This window comes from Crotalus tigris, unplaced genomic scaffold (genome assembly GCF_016545835.1).
Source record: "Crotalus tigris isolate CLP2741 ecotype Arizona unplaced genomic scaffold, ASM1654583v1 scf7180000017536.10889498, whole genome shotgun sequence".
In the NCBI taxonomy this organism is placed as follows: domain Eukaryota; kingdom Metazoa; phylum Chordata; class Lepidosauria; order Squamata; family Viperidae; genus Crotalus; species Crotalus tigris.
In genome coordinates this window covers 3547987-3560074 of record NW_024096460.1, presented here as the reverse complement: position 1 = coordinate 3560074, position 12088 = coordinate 3547987, and the positions used below count along the sequence as shown (strand labels likewise).

The window sequence follows — 12088 nt, the reverse complement described above, 5'->3', positions numbered from 1 at the left end:
CACCTTCTGCTTTGAAAGAAACAAAACCTTTGAGCTCTGTATTGTAAATTGTTAACTATTTTATAAAATGAACAATCTTCAGATGATTTTCTTATGTATATATGTATCTCATGTAAGGAATTTCAGCTTACTTTAAAAACAATCATTGTTTTGTATTATTAAAAATAAGGAATGGCTTGGGGAAAAGACATTTTTTTAAAAGTAAATGTTTTTCTATAGTAGCCTGAACAACTATTTTGTCACTTAACTGAAATTAGCACTGGTCTTGTTTTGGTCAAATTAATGGAACATAACTTTTTGACATGTTTGGATTCGTATTAAAATAATTCTCTCTTTGTTTTCTCATTTGATTATCCCTGTTGTTTAGTAACAGCATATTTTACATCAAGCGGTCTTCTATCATTTCTCACATAACCCTAGGCTAAATTTGTTTTAACTTTACTACCAGATTTCATCACAATCTGCTTTTTTCTCCCTACGATGGTAAAATTCCAGAATAATTAAAAATGGTAAACAATTATAAACATTTGAACAAATTTGAGCATTTTACTAGATAGCTGTTTATTCCTCCCTAACCCCCCCCAAAATGGTGGACACAACCATTTCACAAAGTACAGCATTTGCAACAGGCAAGCAGGGATACATAATACATGCATAATACATGCATGGTGAGCTGGTCAAATAAATATGTGATTAACATACTTAAATACGTGTGGATAGTGGAACAATTAGTTATTGATACTAAACTAGAAATCATCAGATGAGGCTTCTCTGATGTCTCTCTTGAGGCTGTCCAAGATGGCTTCCTGTCTTGTTCCAGGTCTCCTTTATTTATGTGTATATTTGTTTATTTTTATTTAAAGTCTATGGCCACTCACATCAACAGGGTGACTCTGGGCAGGTAACGTTTCTTCTAGGCAGATGGCATGATTCAAAACAAAGGATATTTGTTTTGAATTCTAAGAATTTCTATGGAATCTCTATGGGACCAGAGAGATTCTTGTCAAGCAGGATCATACTAGAGACCACTGCTTTATTTAGATCAGTGGTTCTCAACCTTTCTAATGCCGCGACCCCATAATACAGTTCCCCATGTTGAGGTGACCCCCAGCCATTTATACATCACCAGGTGCCAGGGGTGTGGCCAAAGAAAAGGGGAAAAAAATGGCGGACAGCCTTGTTGGGCGACCCCCGGGAAATGGTCGTTCGACCCCAAATGGGGTCCCGACCCACAGGTTGAGAACCACTGATTTAGATACTAGTTTCACTTAGTATCGTGTCAGCTGGAATAAGGAAACTGAGACACCAAAAGAGGTATTTGTGGGACATGGGTTCTTACAGGTTATCTCTGCTCTGTTCTTTGGGGTATATAATTTTTTTATATACTGTATGTAAAAAAATCTTGCATCATTACAGTATTTGGCATAAGGTTTCAACTGTATTACAGATTTATAAAATAAATATTGTTAAACAGCTCGTAAATGAATGCTAAATTTTGCTTTTGAATTGGGAATAAAAATCTGTTCATCTAACAGTCATATCTGATAATAAATGAAAAACATTCAGTGAGGCTTGATATTCCAGAATGATTCTCAGATTATGTTGCAAGAAATGATATTTATCTCCATATTTTGAATGGCAGATCTGCATGGTCACAATCCAAGAGTGTTTAAGAAAACATTTTTTCTTTGTTTGGCTTTGGTTGAATGTTTAATATTGAGTATTTGGGGTGGGAGGTGGGTCTGAATTTTTTCCCACTCTATTTTTGCATGTATGAGAATAAGATCGAACAAGTGAATGGATTGGGGTGTGCATCTGCATAAAATCACCATATAAAAAGATGATCCAATTGAAGTTAGATCCAAACATAAATAGTTTGGCACTAGGCTAGAAAGTGGGAAACCATGAATTCTAGTCCCGCCTTAACCATGAAAACCAGCTGGGTAAATTTGGTCCAGTCACCCCAACCTACCTCACAGGATTGTTGTTGTGGGCACAATAGGAGGAGAAAGGTGTGTTGGATATGCTTGCAGTCTTGAATTATATGTAAAAATAAAATAATCCTAAATAAAAATAAATAAATAAATTACTTAAATCTTATAATATGGAAATAGATGAATTTATCAGTGACACGTTCATAAAATGTACCCGTCTCCACACCACCCATTTTTTCCCCTTTGATTTTAAATTTGGCATACTCCTGAATCTTTTATGCTGCAACAATGTTCAAGAAAACATCTTATACATGCGACATCTATTGGGAATAACATGATGATCTCAGGTATAATGATAGTTCTAAGGCTTTTATTCACAGAAAAGCAATAGAAAAAGTAACTGTTTTCATAATTTTAGAATAATTAGGATTAACTTTTCAGTTTTTTAAAAACATTACTCTATGAGTTGTCTTATCAATTCATTCCTGTTTGAGAATTTAAACTGTGATCCATATCTGTTATATTATTATCGAATAGTTTTGTGGAAGTACTTATACTGGCAGTACTATAAGAACTGTGGCTTTTTTTCTTGTAAATTATTGACAAGTCTCTTGTTTGAATTTAATAAGACTGAATAAAAATTGTGTGAATGGATAGAAAAGCTAGTCTGCTGAGCTTTATTTTCTTTTTTAAAAAGGAGGAGGAGGACGAGGATAAACATGGCATCTTTTAAAAATACGTTTTGGGACAATAAGGAGGAAAGATTGTAGTTAGAATATAGTAAGTAAATAATATAGTTAGTAAAAAAAATAATAACATCCGTTCAAAATTCGGTAATGAAAGTCAGGATCTATAATTAGTTCAAAATGAAGTTAATTAAAAGAAGTGTTTTAATAGCAAGATTCCAACCAGGAGATTACAATTGTCAAGTAGTGCATCTATTGCCTTTGAGAAACTGACTAGTACTTGTGAGCTGGCTGGCTTCCTTTCTAGTGCCAGTTTGCAAAAGTTGGGCCCAGATTACATCTCCTTTTTGCATCTTGTATTCAAATAACAGGTGTCTGCAGAATCAAGCTCTTCTATGAACTCCAACACACCATTGGTGAGAATTACTACCCGTCTTTCTTCCAATGCTGATGCTCCCATGTTGGCTGGAGTTTCTGAATATGAACTACCAGAAGACCCAAAATGGGAGTTCCTAAGAGATAAGTAAGTAATGATGAAAGAAAATGATCTTTCAGTATTTCAGAAGAATTTTATTTACTAATGCTATAACAAAGCAGGCCAATAAACTGGTCTTGGTATACAGGGATTTCCTGCCTTTTTCTGTTGTATATTATAAGTGAAGAAAGTGTGGTCCTGACCTCAAAACCAAATCCTGGTTGACCCTCATTCTTAACTAAAGTTATACCTTTTTGATGCATGTAATCTAGTTTTTAGAATCCGCTTTATTTTTTAAAAAACTTCAAACAACTTGTTTTTAAAATTTATCCCTGAACAGTTTGCTTTTTGATATTTCATGTATATTTATGGAAATATTCTTAATTAGGTGAATGAAAGCTAGTGCCATACATTTCACTTGCCACCTGCAGGATTCTAGTCAACAGTGGGGGATGTATGCATAACTGTCAGCCTTTCCCTGAGGGGAAACATTAATGCGGAAAATCTTAAAGCATTAAACACTTAAAACAGCATTCAGCACAAATGTGGGTGGACCAGATTTGTAATGAAAGAAACTCTTTAAACAGAGGTTTATTAAATTGGGGGGCTATAGGAGCACAAAGACAACATTGTTTAAACTCATATAAGAAGCCCAAGAACACATAAATTAGTCATTTTTCCAATGCAAATGTTTGCTTTCTGCCAAGATCTTAAATTCAATTTTAGTTTCAGAACTAACACAGCATGATCTCAGCTAAACATTCAACTCTTTACTCTTTGTCTATTGTCAAAGTAGCAGGCATTTTCATCACAGATATATTAAAGTATTCATTAATATTAACATGATTAAATTAAAAGCTTTTTCAGTTAAAACTTTTTTTTTAAAAGAACATTTACCTTAATTGTGGTTTTATGCCATGGTCACTTCATTTTATATGAAAGAAAATATTGTGCATCAATACTGATTGGAAAACCTACCAACAGGAGGTATTATTGTCTGTACCACAAGAATATAAATTTTTTTGCAAGGTTTGAATAGCCATTTGATCTGCTGACATTCCATAACCCATAGTTATATTCCTGAGCTTGGGACAAAACGTTCTGTGCTTTTAAGATACAGAATCACAGTGACATTTTACAGAATTCAAGCAAGCTATAAAATCCTGTTTTGGTACTTCCAAGTGTATGAGAAAGTGTTGCCAATAAGTATTAATTACACACAGAATCCCTACTTCAAAAGCTGAATGGAGGAACGTGCCCAAACTTCTGGATGTATTTTAATACCCTTGTTAGTTCTTTGCAAGGAATGTCCAAGTCAAAATGATTTGCTGAAAGGTTCTTTTATGTTTCACTCTTGAATTTCACCAATTTTAACTGTTCATCAGATGCTTTATTTATGGTAATCCTTGATTTACATCCCAGGTTGACGCTAGGGAAACCTCTTGGGGAAGGATGCTTTGGTCAAGTTGTCATGGCAGAAGCAATGGGCATTGACAAAGACAGGCCAAAAGAAGCAGTTACTGTTGCAGTGAAAATGCTGAAAGGTAAAGAATCAAGTGAGGAGTTCTGCAAATCATGTTTCTTTCATGGCCTCTGAATTCGTAAACTGTAGAAATTCATTTATTTCTCTGTGGACTTCAGCAGTTTTCCTAGTAAATCAGTGTATTTGGCAATGTATTTAACTTTAGTAGTGGCTATTTAAAAAAAGATCCTATTTGGTGTAGTAATTAAGGCACCAGGCTAGAAAGTAGGAGACAGTGAGTTCTAGTCTGGCCTTACACACAAAGTCAGCTGGGTGACCTTTGGCCAGTCACTCTCTCAAAGGTAAACCACTTCTGAAAAATGCTGCCAAGAAAATTTTAGACACTAATTCAAAGGCACACACACAAATATTACAAACAAGGCAAAAGCGTTCATGACTGATTAATCATCTTGTTGTATGCTATCATTGGTTTATTGAGCGTTAATCTAAAGAATCCATAGCAAAATGCATTTTTGGACATCATCCAACACTTTTTGAAACAAACAAAAAAAGAAAGAACTAAAGTTTATAAAGAAAGCACATAAAAGTGTGGTGATGAGAGATCCTGAGACTTCATCTTAATATAAGAGAATCTTTGTTGATGAATGACACTCATATACAAACATGGATAATAGGCCCATACATAGCGCTTTTTCAGATAGAAGGAACAGTGGAAGATAACAACGAAAACTTCTGTAAAAAGATATTAGATGATTTTGATGTGATGAAGCACAAGCCTTATAAAGTGGTGTGTGTATCTGTGTGCATGCACCTGTGCGTGTATGTGTTTATGTGTGTAGTATGCTTATAGAAATCTTTAAACACTGAAGATAATAAAATGGATTTATTGCTAATGACATCTGTTATGTTTCTTGTATAGCACCAATCCCATCCACAGTTTCACTGATCTTAGTTGGGTTTACTTCTGATTAGATGTATAAAAATAAAATAATAAGATATACAGTGAAGAAGGCAACTTTAAAACAAATTAGTCTGGTTTAATAAAATCCATTCCTTTTCCCTACATGATCCCTCTGGATTTCACTCCTGGATCTCTGTGGCAAAAACAAGCCAAAGGAGGAATACTTAATACACCATAGTCTGATTTCCTTGGGAAGGAAGGAAGCTACTTTTAGCTCAACTAAGAGATTGGCCATATAAATTAATGCAGGGACTAAAGATTTGGTCTAGAAATGGCATTTTACTAGTTGGATAATCTGTTCAATATATCTATTAATGGAGAAGTGAGCTGAGTTTATACATTGTTTAAAACTGCATTGCACTTGCTCTATCTTGCTTAGATGACGCCACAGAGAAAGATTTGTCTGACCTGGTGTCTGAGATGGAGATGATGAAGATGATCGGGAAACACAAAAATATCATTAATCTTCTTGGGGCATGCACTCAGGATGGTGAGTGTTAATTTTGATCTTGCAATCTAAAGGTGCTGAAACAATGTCATTTTTTGTGTACCGTGCAACTTTTTTTTTTTTTTTTCATTTGGCACAGGCTAAATGAAAATTGCATCCAACGGGCAGTAGAGAGGCCCTGCTGAATAGCATACTATACCTGGCTTGAAAAATAAAACAAAGCTCAAAAATAGTGTGCTTGGGCATAGATGTCACTTTCCACATCATTAATTCTGCCGCATAATTGTAATACAGTATTGGCAATATTATTAAATCTCTCCACCCTTGTTTCCCTGCCTTTGCCCTGCAATTCCTTCCAACCCAGAAGTTGGAAAGATTATTAACTGCATTCACGCCATTGATGGATTTTTCTATTCCAGTTTCCTAGAGTTTATGGGAAAATTGCAGGAGAGCAAGTGCAGTTTTTATGTGAAATACTAAACTGTACAACTAGTGTGGATATTTACATAAAGGCTCTCTTTTAATGAAGAGAGAGAGAGAGATGCAAGGGAATAGTTTTTCTTATCTTTGCTTATAGGCTCCAATTTCAATATCTTAACATCTAGTTTCTATGAAAAGAAAATGCAAGGATTACATTTTACCCCAATTTTTCAACATCATTTGAATTCTTTCATAGTGAATTCTTTCACTATGTATATCAGGCATGTCAAACTCGTGACGTCACGTGACATTGCACAACGTATCGGGCCGGTTTTGCCATTGCCAGCAATGGAGTGAGCGTGGTTTCCATGTGACGCGTCCAGCCCGTGGGCCGGCAGTTTGACACCCCTGATGTATATCATGATCTACGTGATATAATAGTGAAGCACAAAAAATATTTTTTAATACAGCTGGTTTGCCTTTTCTGTGTATGTTGGGGTGGTTGTTTGATTGATATTCTGAGTATGAATCACAACAATATCTCTTCATGCTGTACATTTGCATATTTTAAAGGGCCTCTATATGTGCTTGTCGAATATGCTTCCAAAGGGAATTTGCGGGAATACTTGCGAGCCCGGCGTCCACCAGGAATGGAATATTCATTTGATATTAACAGGGTCCCTGAAGAGCAGATGACATTCAAAGACTTAGTCTCATGTACATACCAGTTGGCAAGAGGAATGGAATATTTAGCATCACAAAAGGTAAGCCAGTGCTATTAAAAAAAAAAGCTTTTCATTGCAGTTTGGTATTGTCATGTAAGCATGTTATTTTTCATCCTGAAAGAGCACTCTTTTACATTTAAAGAATAAGATCATATGATACAAAAGAGTCCCAGCTCTTTCTCATACCAATCCTACTTTTTTTGCATAAGCAGAAGTGAGAAAACAAATGGACATATATGTAACAAAAGAACTAATTACATTTACGTGGTTGTAATACATCTATGAGAACATAGTCATGGTATACAATCGTGATAAATCTCCAAAATGGGAATGAAAAATCAATCAGGGACTTCATACATTAAGATCTCTGTGTATTTGTTCATTCTATTACTTTTGGACATTTAGCAACCCAATACTATTTAAGAAACGTGCCCATTTTTCTGGCAGACATGAATATTCATCCATTCCTTCACCCAAAATATTAGCAATATTTCATAAGGGTTTGTCATTACCTGCTTCCTAGGGTTGAGGAAGAGTCATTTGCCCAAAGATAGCTTTCACATAGTCTCCTGGTTTCTAGCATGCTACCTTAACTACTATATCAAACTGGTTCTCTTAATAAATTCTTCTTCCAAAAATAGAAGTCTAGATACTTGGCTGACAATATCTAGACATGAAAGATACAGCTTGGTTTCAGTAGAAATGAAAGATACAGCTTGGGTCAATTGCCTCTTCCTCTGCATTTACTTATACAGAGAAATGAGGGCCAATAACCACTGCCAAGAGAGCCAAAATCTGGTGGAAAACGTCAGCATAAGACACCCTGTTTATACATGTATGTAAGATGGGCCACTAAAACCACTAAATAAATAAATTGTAGGAATGGAATTCAGATTGCAAGCCCCTGTCCATACATGCTTGGGGCAGAGGATAAATCAGCCCAATACTCGACCTAAATTTATAAATAAGTGTATTTTGTTTATAAATCAGCCCAATACAAATGTATAAAAAGCAGTGGCAGAAAGAAAGAAAGAAAGAAAGAAAGAAAGAAAGAAAGAAAGAAAGAAAGAAAGAAAGAAAGAAAGAGAAAATGTTATCATCAAATGAACTTAAGGTTTTTATGGATAATTGTTTTTATGGATAATTGCATTTTGTTAATTGCACAAAATGCAATTACAAAATGTAACTTTGAAACTTGCCTCATTAATTAAGACCATAATGTTCTGCTAATTGGTAACCTAAAAAGGGTGCTATTCATTTGTTTCAAGTTTCAAGTTCAGTGTCAGAAAAAGGTCACAAAAAGTGGCAGCAATCTGTGACTAAACGAATGGTTAAATTCCATCTACAATGTAATTCTAAGATTTACTGCTATATTCCTATATTCAACTATTTAAAAAATTGGTGGTCTCATTCCATTTAAGTGATAATTAAATTTCTTGGGTAATCAGGCCTGTAAACAGCGTATGATAATCCCCTGCTTAATAGACTGAAAACTGATGGAAAATATGTATATAATTTATGTTTGATGATATATTACATGAGAGAGAAACAACTTTAATAATACTGAATCAAGAACTATGCAAATTCCTTCCCCCCCCCCTTAATTCCACATTATATTCCGTATTTGTTAGTGCAGGAGAATTAGCACATATTGCTTATGACATCAGAGTTAAGTTCTGGTGTAATGATTCCATTTAATTTATCACAAAGAATAGAACTCCTACATTTACTGTCATTTATGGAATTTAATTTAAAATCCATAATTCAATAATAACAACAACAACAACAACTTTGAAATAGTTCAATGCCAATCTAGTGATTATTGCTCAGTTAAACTTAAATAGCTTCCCAATGGATGCTGTGACCTGCTCATGACCACATAATGCTGCCATTGCAGATGCGTTGATTTCCAAATAGAAAGACGCAGACATGATGGAAAGCTGCATATTTACTTTCAATCATCCATACTACACTGGTGTAGTAATCAAAGAGCCTATATCTTTAATATCTGGTCCTGATTCACATGCATTTGATATTGTAAACAGTTAAAACTTCACATTATGTGAACAACTGTTGGATTCAGAAGTCATTATCATCAAATCAGTTTGTTAAAATTGCAGATGGGGAGTGAAACGAAACAAGCATATTTTTTTTAAGACAACATATCCCTTCTAAAGAAATAGATCAAAATAGGAAGCCAGGTCTTTTTTAAAGAAAAGAACATAATATTAAATTAATATGTTGTTTGGTAATTGTTGGCAATGTAAACGACAGAAGAATTGGACTTGCCAAAGCTGGCAATAAATAACATTTCAAAAACATTTATTTAATTATTGTAAGTAAAAAAGAAAAGGAAGAAAAAGCACAAAACATATATTTGTCATGTAGTAAACAAAACTATCCTTATGCACATATATATTTAATGAGTTATTCCTATTTATTGAATAGGAAAAAAATAGGAAATTAATACAAGTTAGTATACAGAACCCAATGTTTAAATGGACCTCCTTTTCAAGATTTATGGTTATAGATAAAGGGAAACTATTTCTTTAGAACATTGTACAAATGCCTTAAGATCTTTTGAAATATTTTTTCTTTTGTGATCATAACATAAAACTATATTCATTTCTACTGTCCTCTGTTAATTTCTAAATTTCTGTTTATAATTAAAAATAAACAGACTCTAAAAAGCTGATAAGCTACAAAAAACAACAAAATTAATAAATGAAATAACTTTTAATAAAAAGGGAACCACTATATCACAACACCATGTTACAATCTTTTATTTTGTACAATTTTTCTGCAGACTCCAACTTATTTTTTTAAAAAAATACAGCAAGTTTCCAATAGTTATATATAGATACTTTTGTGAAGTATAGATACTTTTGTGAAGTTAATCATAGCCAGTTAAGGAAGGAATCCACATTGAAAATTCAGCAAAACATTGTTAGTATTTATAATAAGTTCAGTCCCAGTTTCCAGTTTTACAGGTGAAATAGTATATTTGAGCGACTGCATCGTTTCCAGCTTGGAATATTTAATTTAGTTTTGTTTAATAAAATGATTATATATTAAAAATTTGTCAATCTTAATACAACCTTTAAAAAAGAATTTCAATTTATTTTTAGAATTTGCTAGAGCTCATAACCTATCATAATAAATATTATATAAATATTAATTTCCATTTTGAGGTATTAGATCAAGGTTGTCAAACTGCCAGCCCTCAGGCTGATTGCATCATGCGGAGGCCGCATCCACCCCAGCTCCAGCAATGCAAAAAAAGTCGTGACACATCGCGACATGTCACATGACGTGACGAGTTTGACACCCATGCATTAGATTATCCACTTTTGAAAATTAAAGGCTCTATTATCCTATAAATGGAGTAAGATATGACTATGAATATGAAAATATCAGGAAATATAAGAAATATAGTGAAAGTACAGCTTTTGCCTCTCAGTTCTGGAGACTTGCTCAGAAAGTGGATTGAGTCCCATTATTATTATAAGTTCCAATTATTGAAACAGCAGGGTTTACATTTATCTTTTGCTGTCCAGTACTCCAGGCACTAACTGTATCAGCAATTCTTATATTTATGCAATTCATTGATTGATGGATTGATTACATGCCATCAAGTTACTTTTGGATTCCTAGTGACCACATACATAGATTTCCCCCAAGATGACCTGTTCCTAACCTGTTCTTTCAATCTCCCAATGGTTTGTTTGTTGCCACCATAACTGGGTCCCATCTATCTTGTTGATGGTCATCCTCTTCTTCTCTTTCCTTCCACCTTTCTTCAGCACTGGAGCACTGGAGGGCAGGAGCCTTCCTGCCCTCTACCATCTTCTGGAGTCCATTTAAACTCACGCCTACTGCTTCAGTGACTCCATCCAGCCACCTCATTCTCTGTCGTCCCTTTCTTCTATTGCCCTCAATCTTTCCCAGCATTAGGCTTTTCTCCAGTGAGTCCTTCCTTCTCATTAGGTGGCCAAAGTACTTGAGTAGCTGGGTCTTTGCATAATTGTCTCAAGTAGGCTAATTTGAGTTTGGTCATTTGTGCCTTGAGTGAGAACTCTGGGTTGTTTGTTTGATGATCCTTCAGCTTATTTTATTAGCTGCCCATAATGTTCTCAATATCACAGTTCAAAGGTGTCAAAACTCTTCCTATCCTGTTTCTCTAAAATCCAACTTTCACTTCCACATAGCATCACAGAGAATACCATGGCTTGGGCAGTTCTGATCTTTGTAGACATAGACACATCATGGCCTTTTCCAAGGCCTTCATGGTTTTTCAACCAATGTTAGTCTGTGGCCAATTTCTGGACTCATTGTTCCTTTACTGTGGATAGTTGATCCTAAAAGGCAGAAACTACAGTATCCACCATTTCAATATCATCATTGTCAAATATCTATGCTATATTGCACATAATGATTATTATTTATATAGTAATTGTGGAAGACTAATATGAAAATATGACGATACTTGTTGTTGTTTGTTGCGAAGTCGTGTCTGACCCATTGCTACCCCATGGACAATGTTCCTCCAGGCTTTCCTGCCCTCTACCATCTTCTGGAGTCCATTTAAACTCACGCCTACTGCTTCAGTGACTCCATCCAGCCACCTCATTCTCTGTCGTCCCTTTCTTCTATTGCCCTCAATCGTTCCCAGCATTAGGCTTTTCTCCAGTGAGTCCTTCCTTCTCATTAGGTGGCCAAAGTACTTGAGTTTCAACTTCTCGAATCTGCCCTTCTAAAGAGCAGTCGGGGTTGATCTCCTCTAGGACTGACTAGTTTGATCACCTTGCAGTCCAGGGGACTCGCAGGAGTCTTCTCCAGCACCATAGTTCAAAGGCCTCAATTCTTTGGTGCTCAGCCTTTCTTTTTTTTTTTTTTTTTTTTTATTGAAATTTTTCAAAAGTTTTACAAATAAAAATCCACCCCCCCCCTCCCCAA

The 12088-nt window shown here is 34.9% G+C and overlaps 1 protein-coding gene across 12 annotated transcripts in view; it reads left to right on the top strand.

Moving 5' to 3' along the window:
- Positions 1-12088, top strand: part of FGFR2 (fibroblast growth factor receptor 2) — a 163133-nt gene that overhangs the window by 132128 nt on the left and 18917 nt on the right. For all 12 annotated transcript variants that reach the window (XM_039334289.1, XM_039334856.1, XM_039335120.1 and 9 more), the window contains 4 exons: positions 2992-3143; positions 4518-4639; positions 5919-6029; positions 6981-7171. In XM_039334289.1, the coding sequence (XP_039190223.1) occupies positions 2992-3143; positions 4518-4639; positions 5919-6029; positions 6981-7171 (576 nt within the window). The remainder of the gene's footprint in view (positions 1-2991; positions 3144-4517; positions 4640-5918; positions 6030-6980; positions 7172-12088) is intronic.